At 42.1% G+C, this 15,598-nt stretch overlaps 1 protein-coding gene across 1 annotated transcript; it reads right to left on the bottom strand.

The window, feature by feature from the left end:
* Positions 1-123: 123 nt before the first annotated feature.
* Positions 124-12,444, bottom strand: mpl (MPL proto-oncogene, thrombopoietin receptor). The gene is made up of 12 exons (XM_062998165.1): positions 12,363-12,444; positions 11,959-12,079; positions 9,334-9,512; positions 8,750-8,904; positions 8,514-8,664; positions 6,868-6,973; positions 4,436-4,599; positions 3,683-3,825; positions 2,129-2,288; positions 1,961-2,042; positions 1,755-1,842; positions 124-546 (listed from the first exon to the last, which is right to left on the bottom strand). Exons 1-12 carry the CDS (start codon positions 12,442-12,444, stop codon positions 124-126), a joined length of 1,854 nt encoding a protein of 617 aa, XP_062854235.1.
* Positions 12,445-15,598: the final 3,154 nt, after the last annotated feature.

Raw genomic sequence — 15,598 nt, 5'->3', positions numbered from 1 at the left:
TGTTTTTGTTTTTTGTGATTTTGTTTTCTAAAATGTTAATTTGTTTTGCACTTCTCGGCCACCGTAGTTTTACTATGCTTTTACTATAAGCATGCCCACTAAATCAACCCTGAACCTGCGTCCTCACTCGGCCTTAATCGTTCCTGTGTTTTCCAGGTTGGTGTAGCCGGTCGGAGTGTGGATGCCTCCCAGCTCAGCCTGAAGATACGACTGGTTCAGGAGGTTGGTGGACGCTGGTAAAGCGACAGAGCAGCATGAAGAGCAACAGCACAGTCGATCCTCGAGCTGGTCGTTCACTGTGTACACGTAGTCGTTCCCGGTCGGGTATATTAGGGCGTTGTTTATTTTTATAGTCACATACTCCCGGTTCATCTCCATCCTGTCTGCAGAATGTTCTCCAGTACCAAGATCAGCCAAGGTACATCCTACTGGGTAATAAGGGCAGTTGGATGGTTTGCTCATGATCTGGAACTCCTTTGATGGCATTATCTCCACCACAGATGCTGGTATGTCATCATCACACAGCTTGTTGCTGATCTTGGGCTCCTAAAATAATAACAGTTATTAATTTTTTTTATTAATATAACATGAAAAGTAATTAATTTTTTTTATTAATATAACATGAACCTTTAGTTCACTTTTAACATTTTGTATGCAAGTATGCAAACTGAATATGCAAACTCTATTATTCTATTATTTTATTTTATTTTTTCTATTTTATTTATGCTTATCCCCCCTTTTTCTCCCAATTTAGCATAGTCAATTTGTCTTCTGCTGCTGGAGGTTCCTAATTGCAGTCGAGGTGGGTATATTGCTGCTCACACCTCCTCCGACCCACGTGCTCCCCTTAGTGGAACCCTTTTTCACCTATGCATTCTGCACAAGTGCCTCTCTATCTGCTAATTAGGGTTCTTACACAGCGTTTGAAGACCCCACTCACATAGTCTGATCATTCCGCTCTAGCAGAGACGTATCTACTGCAGGCACTGCCAATAATGCCCGCTAGATGGCACCCAGCCGACTGGTGGAAACGCCGAGTTTCGAACCGAGAAGTTCAGAATCTCGGCACTGGTGTGCTAGTGGAATATCCTGCTGTGCCACCTGGGCGCACATACATTTATTTTTGAGTAAATTTTTGAGGCAAATGTTTTTTTTTGTTTTTTTTCTTCCCCTTTTCTCCTACTTTAGCGCATCCAATTTCTGCCCGTCAATCATCCTCTCACTAATGCTGGTCCCTGCTCCTGATTGGGGAGGACGAGGCTGCTCCACGCCCCCTCCGACACGTGCACAGCAATGGAACATCTTATCACCTACACTTGACGAGTGCAGTGCAGTACAGCGCTGTGTACGGAGAGCCACACCCTCTACCGCACTCCCTTCCCATCTCCGTGCAGGCGCCACCAACCAGCAAGCAGAGGTCGTAATCGCACTAATCTGAGAGAGAGTCCCCATCCGGCTTAACCCCGCCCCTATCTGAACAACAGGCCAATCGTTGTTCGTGTGGCCGCTCAGCCTCAGCCGGCAGGCAGAGCCGAGATTCAATACGATGTATTCGAGATCTCAGCTCTGGTGAACAGCGTGTGTTTTTACCGCTGCGCCACCTGAGCGGCAAATGTAGGTTCTTGATCATTTTCTGACCAACAATTTGCTGTTAGAATCATTAAAATACATTTTGGGTTTGGCCCTTTTTACCCAGGAGTGAATCTAATGAATCAAACTATCCATTGCAGTATTTTAATATACAAAGACGTTACCCAGTCTCGCCCACTGATATCTTTCAGGAAGCTCTCCAGCATGTCGTTAAGGTCTGGAACTGGTGGCCACAGAAACTGCTTTAGCTTACTAATGAACACAGATTAAAAACACAACATGAGTCAAACAGTGAATGTCTGTCTGCTTCTTTGGAACATCTTAATTTTATATACTGTAGTTTATAAGTCTGTTCTTTAGTTTAACCCACCCAACGTATCTTGGGAAGGTGGTGATGAGCGCGATGGAACCGATGAGCAGGAAAAATGGAATAATTGCAATGAACAGCAGCCCTGTATGGAAGAAGAAATGCTGGTGAGCATCTTATCACATGCATATAACCACGTTTAATGGATTGTGTACGGGGAAGCATGAGTACCTGTGTTTGAGGGCAACTGTACCATAAGAGCTTTAGACCAAGCACTCCAGTGCCCGCTGTAGAACGATCCGTTGGGCATCGCCTTTACTTGGATGGCATATTGTCCACTCACCTGCACGTCTAGGCAAGCCTTGGTCTTCGGACTTTCCACTGTAAAAAGCTGACAGGAAGATTTTGTTTAGACAGTGTTTTTTTTTTTCAGATAATATTTCTTGCATGTCTTTTCATCTCATTTAATATCCTACAACCCCAGATTCAAAAAAGTTAGGACTTAATCTTTATTATTTTTGTAAATACCATATACTGTATGTTAATACCTAGGGCAGTGGCTCAGTGAGTAGCACTGTCACCTCAAATTAAAAAGGTCAGGAGTTTGATTCTAAGGCGGGGCAGTCCGGGTTCTTTCTGTGTGGAATTGGGCATGTTCTCCTGTATCTGTGTGGGGTTCCTCCGGGAGCGCCGGTTTCCTCACACAGTCCAAAGACATGCAAGTGAGGTGAACTGGAGATACTAAATTGCTTAGGGCCGCTCAGGTGGCGCAGCGATAAAACACGCTAGCGCACCAGAGCCGGGATTTCGAATACATTGTATCGAATCTCAGTTCTGCCATCCGGCTGGGCTGGGCGGCCACAACGATTGGCTGTTGTTCACAGGGTGGGTAAGCCGGACCAGGGTTCCTCATAACTGATGCAATTACGACCTCTGCTTGCTGATTGATGCTGCCTGTGCAAAGTTGGGGAATAATGCTGATCAGGTGTGGCTCTCCGTGCACAAGGCTGGTCGGCATATAGACTCGCCTTGTGCAGGTAAAAAGATGCAGTCGGCTACTGCACACGTGTCGGAGGGGGCGTATGTCGGTTGCAAAGCTCCTCAGTCAGCAGTGGAGGGTTGTATCAATGGAGGTGAAGCCTAATGCAATCAGGGTAATTGGATACGACTAGATTAGGGAAGAAATTTGAGGGGAAAATTCTGAAAAAAAGAGAAAAAAAATGTAGATGACCTTAGATGTGTGTGTGTGAATGTGTATGAGTGTGTTTGCCCTGTGATGGACTGGCAACCTGTTCAGGGTGTTTCCTGCTTAAGATTATGGCTCTGGCTAATTAACAAAAGGTTCACGTAAGACTTTACACTATGCAAAGCAAAAGCCATATTTCACTGTCAACAACATCCAGAAATGCAGCACATTTTTCTGGGCTCAAGCTCATATTAAGATGGAATCATGCAAGGTTGAGACACGTGCTGTGGTCTGATGAGTTCTTTTCTTTCATTTCCTTTTTTGTGTCTTATGTACACATTTATTTTCCATTTCCTCGCATTCATCATTTTGACTGCCTTTTTATTTACTCTACTGTGCTACTATCCATTTATTCCTTTCCTGACCTGACCTGAAGTAACTTTTTCCTCCCTGTCCTGCTCTTTCCTATTCTAGCCTTTTATTTTATTTTCTTTACTTCCCTTCTTTTCTATTAACGATCTTTAAATGGGTTCCTTGGTTGCATTACTTTTGCAAAAAAAAAAAAAAAAAAAAAAACCATGCATATACTAATTCATCACCTTCCACTCAGTCTCTCCTTGGAGCTGATATCGGACTTGATACATCAAGTGCTGGGATATTTGCTGGAGAGGAGAGATCCAGCTCAGACAAAGCCTCCCTCCATCCATTTCCTCTTTTAGACCTTGTGGAGCGTCTGTCTTGACTAATAACAGGAACAAATAATAAAACAAATTAGTAGGAGTATTACCCTAAACACATGCATAAAATATTGCATGTACAGTTTGGAAAATGCAAATAATTGTCTGGTCAACTTTATTTCTTTTGTTAACATACACCGATAAGCCATAACATTAAAACCACCTCCTTGTTTCTACACACACTGTCCATTTTATTAGCACCACTTACCATATAGAAGCACTTTGTAGTTCTACAATTACTGACTGTAGTCCATCTGTTTCTCTGCATGCTTTGTTAGCTCCCTTTCATGCTGTTCTTCAATGGTCAGGACCCCCACAGGACCACCACAGAGCAGGTCTTATTTAGGTGGTGGATCATTCTCAGCACTGCAGTGACACTGACATGGTGGTGATCCACCACCTAAATAATACCTGCTCTGTGGTGGTCCTGTGGGGGTCCTGACCATTGAAGAACAGGGTGAAAGCAGGTTTAAAAAGTATGTATGTAAAATGGACAGTGAGTGTAGAAACAAGGAGGTGGTTTTAATGTTATGGCTGGTCAGTGTATATAAAGCATACAAATCTGAGAAGCATATTAAAGTTGACGGTGTGTGACAGGGTGGCTGGGTAACTTACTGCTTTTGTTCATCGTGAACGGGTTCATGTAAAAGGTTCGGTTATAGTGCTCAGACTGTGCAGTGACATAAACTTCAAAGATGGTCTGCTCCTCCCCATAGAGGACACACTGGATTCCAGAGGTGCTTCTCTGTCCACAAATCTTCCAATTATCCCAATCATCTCTGAAACACAAGATACTATTTTCAACCAGTGGATTTGTTTTGTTTGACCTCTTTTACGTTGTCCCAATATGGGTGCATCCAGTTTTTACTATGAGCAGGAATGTGGGGAGCACTGTTGCCTGATAGCATGAAAGACCTGGGTTTGGGCAGCTAGGGTCACCAAGGTCCTTTCTGTGTGGAGTTTGCATGTTCTCCCTGTGTCCACATGGGTTTCCTTTGCGTGCACTGGTTAAGTTTAAGTGTGTACATACAGTGTATCACAAAAGTGAGTACACCCCTCACATTTCTGCAGATATTTAAGTATATCTTTTCATGGGACAACACTGACAAAATGACACTTTGACACAATGAAAAGTAGTCTGTGTGCAGCTTATATAACAGTGTAAATTTATTCTTCCCTCAAAATAACTCAATATACAGCCATTAATGTCTAAACCACCGGCAACAAAAGTGAGTACACCCCTAAGAGACTACACCCCTAAATGTCCAAATTGAGCACTGCTTATCATTTTCCCTCCAAAATGTCATGTGATTTGTTAGTGTTACTAGGTCTCAGGTGTGCATAGGGAGCAGGTGTGTTCAATTTAGTAGTACAGCTCTCACACTCTCTCATACTGGTCACTGAAAGTTCCAACATGGCACCTCATGGCAAAGAACTCTCTGAGGATCTTAAAAGACGAATTGTTGCGCTACATGAAGATGGCCAAGGCTACAAGAAGATTGCCAACACCCTGAAAATGAGCTGCAGCACAGTGGCCAAGATTATCCAGCGTTTTAAAAGTGCAGGGTCCACTCAGAACAGACCTCGCGTTGGTCGTCCAAAGAAGCTGAGTGCACGTGCTCAGCGTCACATCCAACTGCTGTCTTTGAAAGCTAGGCGCAGGAGTGCTGTCAGCATTGCTGCAGAGATTGAAAAGGTGGGGGGTCAGCCTGTCAGTGCTCAGACCATACGCCGCACACTACATCAAATTGGTCTGCATGGCTGTCACCCCAGAAGGAAGCCTCTTCTGAAGTCTCTACACAAGAAAGCCCGCAAACAGTTTGCTGAAGACATGTCAACAAAGGACATGGATTACTGGAACCATGTCCTATGGTCTGATGAGACCAAGAATAATTTGTTTGGTTCAGATGGTCTCAAGCATGTGTGGCGGCAATCAGGTGAGGAGTACAAAGATAAGTGTGTCATGCCTACAGTCAAGCATGGTGGTGGGAATGCCATGGTCTGGGGCTGCATGAGTGCAGCAGGTGTTGGGGAGTTACATTTCATTGAGGGACACATGAACTCCAATATGTACTGTGAAATACTGAAGCAGAGCATGATCCCCTCCCTCCGGAAACTGGGTCGCAGGGCAGTGTTCCAGCATGATAATGACCCCAAACACACCTCTAAGACGACCACTGCTTTATTGAAGAGGCTGAGGGTAAAGGTGATGGACTGGCCAAGCATGTCTCCAGACCTAAACCCAATAGAACATCTTTGGGGCATCCTCAAGCGGAAGGTGGAGGAGCGCGAAGTCTCGAATATCCGCCAGCTCCGTGATGTCGTCATGGAGGAGTGGAAAAGCATTCCAGTGGCAACCTGTGAAGCTCTGGTAAACTCCATGCCCAGGAGAGTTAAGGCAGTTCTGGGAAATAATGGTGGCCACACAAAATATTGACACTTCAGGAACTTTCACTAAGGGGTGTACTCACTTTTGTTGCCGGTGGTTTAGACATTAATGGCTGTATATTGAGTTATTTTGAGGGAAGAAATAATTTACACTGTTATATAAGCTGCACACAGACTACTTTTCATTGTGTCAAAGTGTCATTTTGTCAGTGTTGTCCCATGAAAAGATATACTTAAATATCTGCAGAAATGTGAGGGGTGTACTCACTTTTGTGATACACTGTATATGAGTGTGTGTGACTTGTCCGTGGTGTTTCCTGCCTTTCACCCAATAATTCGGTCCCACTGCAACCCTGACCAGGACAAATTCCCACTGTGTTTTGGTGCTGTTTACACAATATAATTGCTAGCAGAGGAGGCCCACAGGCAAGCAGATAGACAGGTCCACAGGTAAATGACTAACAAGTCCTTTGTATTCCTCTACTGCTTGTGCACCTTGAACAGACAGCAGAAGTTGCTGTGGGTGACTACCCTTGCAGACTTCCCTCCTGTCAGGCAGGGTTGATTGCACTACTGACAATTGAACTGGGGTTTCCACAGATGTGAATGGACAGGGTGTATAGAGAATGCATAAAAATGAAGAACAGATATCGTGCTACCTGTTTTTTTGTTTGTAATAAAAGCTGGTTTCTCCATAAAGTCCTTCTTTCCAGTGACACTGGACTTGGTGCAGATCTGATGTGTGGCACTGTAATTCAATATCATCTACAAAATAAACATAAGAGTAGTGTTAAACTGATCCTATAAAAGGTTGTACTTTTTTAAAATAATACCCTATTGTCATTCCTCCACTGCATGCATAAAAAATGCATAAAAAATGTAACAACTAACCAACCAAAGAAGCGGACAAATTAAGGACTTAGCTCACTTTAACCAGCTGAAAGCATTTGGAAAACAAGTGATTATGAGACACTAAGGAAAGCGGGGGTGCTGGGGTAGGAATGTTGGGCTGGGGTTCAGGGATGGCTCGCTCTTTGTATCAGGCAGCCGACCACCCCTTCCTTTTTATTTATTATTTTTTTAGAAACAAGTACATAAATAGCTGTGGAAGGAATAAAGAGGAGGTGGGTGCAAAAATTCATCAAGGAGGAATGAAAGGGATAATGGGTAGAATTAAGCAGAACTACAGTAGTTTACTCCATTATTCACTCTAGCAATGTGCAATATTAAAATAGCACCACTGTCAGTGTATGGAACCCGTAATATAAAATATAAAATATACTCATAAAATATACGAAAACTTATACTGATAAAACACATCTACACCGATCAGGCATAACATCAAAACCACCTCCTTGTTTCTACACTCACTGTCCATTTTATCAGCTCCACTTACCATATAGAAGCACTTTGTAGTTCTACAATTACAGACTGTAGTCCCATCTATTTCTTTACATACTCTTTTAAGCCTGCTTTCAGGACCACCACAGAGCAGGTATTATTTAGGTGGTGGATTATTCTCAGCACTGCAGTGACACTGACATGGTGGTGGTGTGTTAGTGTGTGTTGTGCTGGTAAGAGTGAGTCAGACACAGCAATGCTGATGGGGTTTTTAAACACCTCACTGTCACTGCTGGACTGAGAATAGTCCACCAACCAAATATATCCAGCCAACAGCGCCTCGTGGGCAGCATCCTGTAACCACCGATGAAGGTCTTGAAGATGACCGACTCAAACAGCAGCAATAGATGAGCGATCGTTTCTGACTTTACATCTACAAGGTGGACCAACTAGGTAGGAGTGTCTAATAGAGTGGACAGTGAGTGGACACGGTATTTAAAAACTCCAGCAGTGCTGCTGTGTCTGATCCACTCATACCAGCACAACACACACTAACACACCACCACCATGTCAGTGTCACTGCAGTGCTGAGAATGATCCACCACCTAAATAATACCTACTCTGTGGTGGTTCTGTGGGGGTCCTGACCATTGAAGAACAGTGTGAAAGCAGGTCAAAAGGGTATGTAGAGAAGTAATTGGACTACAGTCAGTAATTGTAGAACTACACAGTGCTTCTATATGGTAAGTGGAGCTGATAAAATGGACAGTGTGTGTAGAAGTTGGTTTTAATGTTATGGCTGATCAGTGTAGCTGGTTGTGTAAATAGAATAGTTATTTATTTATAGGACATGTGGGCAAAAGTAACTTTCATTACTTATCTATTGACACCTTTATCACTTTAGTTGCCAAATTAAGTCACCAGTCTGAATATGACCCCTACAGTGTTACACCAGTTCTCTTACCTGCTGACTGAGCAACCATGGCTGAAACCGGAGCTGACCAGTCACTCCAGTGTCCGTCAGAATGCAGGCCAAGTTTAATTCTCATTTGTAAAGTGCACATCTGTCCTGGCACCAAGGAGGGCAGCTTATGTTCACACTTGGAGCTTGACAGCTACACAGAGGCAATAATACCAGTGCAGTCAGTAAACAGTATTAAATATTTCTGCAATTTCAAGTGGGATTTGTTTTTGACTCACCTGAACCACTTCGTCTGGTGATTCGTTTGAGGAGTATCGAAGCTCGTAAAGTATTTTCTTTGTGTTTAATGGATTTGTTACATGACACCTAACCAGCATTTCTCCTGCAGCTCCAGTAGGATGCAGAGATACATTTGATGGAGGATTTGGTAACACTAAAAAGACAAAAGGTTGTTTTTAAATGTTGGACAAAACACTATAAATAATCAGTTTTAATCAGGATTATTCCTGATATTTTATATATTATTATTATTTTTTGACCCTGTATGAATTACAGCCAGTCGTTGTTCATGTAGCTGCCCAGCCCAGCCGGATGGCAGAGCTGAGATTCGAAAGGATGTGTTTGAAATCTCAGCTCTGGTGTGCTAGCGTATTTTACCGCTGCGCCACCCGAGCGGCCAAACTTGGCACTTTAAAGCTCAATTGAAATCTGTTGCTGATTGCACAGGAAAAAAAGCAAGAACAGGGGGAACTTTTTCACACAGCAGCTTTCAACCCTATGGTAATGTAAGCTCACTTGACTGTGGACAGTCTTGACACTATTGACTTCCTGCCTGACACTTACAGTATTTATGTACACTTACCCTGGTCCTCCACATGAAGAGTGCTGTTGTAGATGGTTGTGTTTGTGTCTTTGTCCTTCACTTTGATGTCCACGGGGACAAACATGTAAACATCAGCAGGCAGAAAGAAGCAGATGTGGAGGACTTCACCCTCCTCTGTTTCTTGCTGACTTATATTACATGTAGAACTGGTCTCATCACTGTAACAAAGAAAGAAATCTGATCAAAACACCACCAGCATTTTCATATGCTATATGACTGAAAGTAAGTGGACACTTGAACTTTTTATTGCAAAACCATGGGCATTATTATGGTGTTAAACCCCCATGTGCCATCACAGCGTCCACTCTTCTAGGAAAAACAACATTTGGAGTGTTTCTGTGGGACTTGTGCCTATTCAGCCAAAAGGGCATTTGTAAGGTCAGAAACTAATGTTGCACAAGAGCTTGTAGTGGACAAGATTTATCCTAAAAGAGGATAAAATGCCAAAGAATGAAAAAAGTTGAATAATTGTGTAGTTTTTTATTGCATCAAAGTTGCGAATTGTATCGTGAAGCAACATCATGCAAAAACTGCTCATTAAGAGCTTCATTAATATAGGTTTCATGGACAAGCAGTGGCACAATGTGGATTCCCAAGCATCATAAGGATATAAAATGGCAGTTCACGCTCCAGGACAACCCCAGCATCTGCAAGGTTGTAGTATATGAAGCCAGTTATACCACACACTAACAAAAGAAAAGGATGATGGTTGCCCCACAGGCACATAAGCCTACACTGTCCCAGCAAACATCACAAAGCTTAGGTGACCATGCACTTTCCCCATAGGGTCATTGATGATATGCCCCAAGCAGAACGTACAACCTCACCAAGTAGGACAAAGTAGATAAAAGAGAAAAGGTCAAAAATCAGTTACCAGGCCACTCAGGTGGCTCAGCGATAAAACACCAGATCTGGGATCTCGAATACATCGTATCGAGTTTCAACTCTGCCTGCCGTCTGGGCTGAGCAACCACATGAACAACGATTGGCCTGTTGTTCATATAGGGGTAGGATATTAAGCCGGATAGGGACTCTTTAATAACAAATGCAACTACGACCTCTGCTGGCTGATTGATGGTGCCTGCACAGAGACGGGAAAAGAGTGCTGTCAGGGTGTGTTTCTCCGTACACAGTGCTGATCCGCATTAGCACTCGTCAAAGTGTAGGTGACAAAATGCATACTGTGGCTGCCCACGTGTCGGAGGAGGCATGGGTTAGTTTGTTCTCCTCGATCAGAATGGGGATCGGCATTAGTGGAGAGGAAGCATGACACAAAGTCGGGAGAAAATGCATAATTAAAAATAATATATATATATATATATATATATATATATATATATATATATATATATATACACACACTGATCAGCCATAACATTAAAACCACCTGCTTGTTTTTACACTCACTGTCCAGTTTATCAGCTCCACTTACCATATAGCAGCACTTTGTAGTTCTACAATTACTGACTGTAGTCCATCTGTTTCTCTACGCACTTTTTTTTACCTGCTTTCACGCTGTTCTTCAATGGTCAGGACTCTCCCAGGACCACCACAGAGCAGGTATTATTTAGGTGGTGGATCATTCTCAGCACTGCAGTGACACTGACATGGTGGTGGTGGTGTGTTAGTATGAGTGGATCAGACACAGCAGCACTGCTGGAGTTTTTAAATACCATGTCCACTCACTGTCCACTCTATTAGACACTCCTACCTAGTTGGTCCACCTTGTAGATGTAAAGTCAGAGACAATTGCTCATCTATTGCTGCTGTTTGAGTTGGTCATCTTCTAGACCTTCATCAGTGGTCACAGGACGTTGCCCACGGGGCGCTGTTGGCTGGATATATTTGGTTGGTGGACTATTCTCAGTCCAGCAAGGACAGTGAGGTGTTTAAAAACTCCATCAGTGCTGCTGTGTCTGATCCACTCATACCAGCACAATACACACTAACACACCACCACCATGTCAGTGTCACTGCAGTGCTGAGAATGATCCACCACCTAAATAATACCTGCTCTGTGGGGGTCCTGACCACTGAAGAACATGATGAAATGGGGCTAACAAAGCATGCAGAGAAACAGATGGACTACAGTCAGTAATTGTAGAACTACAAAGTGCTTCTATATGCTTCTATAAGTGGAGCTGATAAAATGGACAGTGAGTGCAGAAACAAGGAGGTGGTTTTAATGTGCAAGGCTAAGAGTAATTAGGAATTAGGAAAATATACAATACATTATTGTGTCATGGTTATATAGTACCATTTACATCATGCCAGTATGGCAGTGGTAGCTCGATGGCTGGTCTAGTTCTCAGAGGGGTGATGGTTCAAACCCCACCACTACCAAGTTGGAACTTTTGGGTTCCTAAGCAAGGTCCTTAACTCTAAGTTGCTTAAATTATATTAAGTAACAATCGCATGTTTCTTTAAATAAAAATGGTATAAATGTACTCTATATAAAATATCTTAAATCTCACTTTAAATCAAGTACATATTTACAGTATGTGTAGACACAACACTGATTAGTTTGATCATGTTTGCCGTGTTTCTCTGGCAATTTTGCCACATATACAATAAAGAAGCAAAGTCTTGATATGCATTACTTACTTATCTATGGTATAAACGAAATCATATGATTTGTCTCCAAGTGACTCCCAGAAGCAAGTAAAGTCTGTTAAATCTGTAGTAAAACATTTTGGATCCGGCTGATCAGACAGCAAAGCTTGATCTGAAACGGCAATAAAATTTCATATTACGCATTAGCAAGACAAATCACAATTACAATTCTGGACTGTGCTGGACTGTAAACTGAGCATGTTAGATAATACAGTGATGCTATGATTGGGTGGTATACTTGTTACAGGATTATGTGATGTGATCTCACAGTAATCTAACAATACAATAAACACATTTAGTAAAAATGCAATTATAATTATGCATTATTAATAATATGCATCATTGATAATGATTAATAATAGCAACAATTAAAGCATCGTTCTCACTTTTCCTACCTTGTTTTGTCAGGTAAGACAAACAATTCATCTGTGTAATCAGACAGAAGAGCAGGGATGCCCAGGTGAGTTTTAGATCCATGCTGTAGGTGGTCACTAACTCATGACTGTTCAGAACTGGATGTGTTTGTGCTGCTATTTGTGCTGAATAACTAATGAGAGATTTTGCTCAGGGTGTTGAGTGATATATGAAGTGTGGGAGGTTCTGTTGGGTAAATCCTTCAGTAGGAAGTGTGTGTGTGTGCGAGTGTGTGTGTGCGTGTGTGGTGGATTTCACCAGCCAGTTATAGTGGGCCTCTTTTTTTTAGCTAATATTCAGAAACACATTAAAAGAGGTTAAATTATAGTTCAAATATTGACATTAAGATTTTACATTTACATTTTCTGCATTTAGCAGACGCTCTTATCCAGAGCGACTTACAGAAGTGCTTCCATAGTAAACATTTCATTTCTCAAGTTTTAGTAAACAACAGTCAAACATGAATCTGCTGAACCTGTTAGAACCAAAGTGTTTTTTTTTTTTTTTCTTTTTCTTTTTTTTTTTTTTTGGGAAATAAATAGGTACAAGTCAGCTTAAGTGTTTAGTAAAAAAGGTGATGAAGGTTTTTAATCGTTTTTTAACAACAGCAAGAGACTCAGATGTTCGGACAGACAGAGGAAGTTCATTCCACCACTTGGGTGATAGAACAGAGAAGAGCCTTGATGCTTGTCTTCCTTTAGTCCTGGGTGGAGGCTCAAGTCGAGCGAGACTAGTGGTTCGGAGGTTGCGTGGTACAGAGCGGGGTTTGATTAGGCCTCGAAGGTAGCTTGGGGCTGGTCCATTTTTGGCTTTGTAGGCGAGCGTCAGTGTTTTAAACTGAATGCGTGCAGCTACAGGAAGCCAGTGAAGAGAACGCAGCAGTGGGGTGATGTGGCAGTGTTTGGGTTGGTTAAAAACCAGACGGGCAGCTGCATTTTGGATGAGCTGCAAGGGTTTAATAGTGGACATAGGAGCTCCTGCCAGGAGGGAGTTGCAGTAGTCCAAACGTGAGATTACAAGTGATTGGACCAGAATCTGGGTAGCTTCCCTGGAGAGAAATGGATGAATCTTCCTGATGTTGTACAGGAGAAACCGACACCATCTTGTCATGTGGGCTATTTAAGGAGAGAAGGTCAGCTGGTTATCCTAGGCTTCACCAAGGCAGTGACACATTAAGAGCATTTATAAAAAAATACAATTACAACTGGTTAAAATAAGAAAAACACAGTTTTCAGACCCTGAATAATGCAAAGCTCATATTCATTATTTAAAAAACAATTAAAAATCAGTATTTGGTGGAATAACCCTGGTTTTGGATTAGAGCTTTTATGCTCGTGGCGTGCTCTCCAACGGTCTTTCACACAACTATTAAGTGACATTATGCCACTTCTGGTGCAAAAATTCAAGCAGCTCGGCTTTGTTTAATGGCTAAAAGCATCCATCTTCCTCTTAATCACATTTAAATGGTTTTAAGCAAAGTTTATTCTGGATACTGGGCTATCCATGAGTGGGTCTTGTGGGTATTGAACTCCATCCACACTTTGATGGAACAATCATTAGAGCTGGGGAACAATATCATTTTTTTATCGAAAACGACTTACAGTACTGTGACAGTATACTGTCTAAGCAATAAGGCTTAAGGGCCTTGAACCAGCGACCTTTCCATTACTAGTCCAGTACCTTAACCACTGAGCTACAACTGCCCTTTGCAGAGCAGAAGCAGAAGGAGTCAAGTTTTCTTATAGAGTAACATACTGACACTGATCAGCCATAACATTAAAACCACCTCCTTGTTCCTACACTCACTGTCCATTTCATCAGCTCCACTTACCATATAGAAGCACTTTGTAGTTCTACAATTACTGACTGTAGTCCATCTGATTCTCTTTGCATGCTTTGTTAGCCCCATTTCATGCTGTTCTTTAATGGTCAGGACCACCACAGAGCAGGTATTATTTAGGTGCTGGATCATTCTCAGCGCTGCAGTGACACTGACATGGTGGTGGTGTGTTAGTGTGTGTTGTGCTGCTATGAGTGGATCAGACACAGCAGCGCTGCTGGAGTTTTTAAACACCTCACTGTCCCTGATGACCATGCGCTGAGCAAGCGCTGAGCAAAGCGGCATTTTGCACGGAGGCTTACAGTCTTGCTGTTTCTCATGTGAATGCACCCCAGCTGCTGTTTGTTCTTTGGTTTTGTTGGTCATCCTACAGTCGTTGTGTGACATTTAAATGAATTGACAGTGAGTTGGCAGTTATCCTGGACAGTTGTTGGTCATTTTCGCCCTTTGCCAGTCTGTATCTTGGTTAGTTGTCCCAAATGTCTACATGGTTTACTTAGTAGTCAGTTGGCAGCATAACTGTATATAGTAAAGTTGATATTTTGAACACTTTGTTAAATAGGAAAGTGGATTCATCAGTCATTGTAATTTTTTAATCAATGAGCCGACAAGTATTTCAACCTATTTTAATTACTGTGTCATTAAGTTATGCCAAGTCCTATTATCTCAATGTGATTAGCTTGATGTTATGGGTTTCTTGCTTGTCGCTTAGCTTAATTAACTTTTTTAGTTACAATAGTGTAATTGCTTTGAGGTTTAATTGAGTGAGGATTGTAATCCCTATATCAGTGCACTTACAGTATACAGGTGCTGGTCATAAAACTAGAATATCATGAAAAAGTTGATTCATTTCAGTAATTCCATTCAAAAAGTGAAACTTGTATATTATATTCATTCATTACACACAGACTGATATATTTCAAATGTTTATTTCTTTTAATGTTGATGATTATAACTGACAACTAATGAAACCCCCAAATTCAGTATCTCAGAAAATTAGAATATTACTTAAGACCAATACAAAAAAAGGATTTTTAGAAATGTTGGCCAACTAAAAAGTATGAACATGAAAAGTATGAGCATGTACAGCACTCAATACTTAGTTGGGGCTCCTTTTGCCTGGATTACTGCAGCAATGCGGCGTGGCATGGAGTCCATCAGTCTGTGGCACTGCTCAGGTGTTATGAGAGCCCAGGTTGCTCTGATAGTGGCCTTCAGCTCTTCTGAATTGTTGGGTCTGGCGTATCGCATCTTCCTCTTCACAATACCCCATAGATTTTCTATGGGGTTAAGGTCAGGCGAGTTTGCTGGCCAATTAAGAACAGGGATACCATGGTCCTTAAACCAGGTACTGGTAGCTTTGGCACTGTGTGCAGG

The sequence above is a fragment of the Trichomycterus rosablanca genome, chromosome 6 (genome assembly GCF_030014385.1).
Source record: "Trichomycterus rosablanca isolate fTriRos1 chromosome 6, fTriRos1.hap1, whole genome shotgun sequence".
In the NCBI taxonomy this organism is placed as follows: Eukaryota; Metazoa; Chordata; class Actinopteri; order Siluriformes; family Trichomycteridae; genus Trichomycterus; species Trichomycterus rosablanca.
The sequence above is the reverse complement of the archived record's forward strand: the minus strand, read 5'-3'. Positions and strand labels throughout refer to the sequence as shown.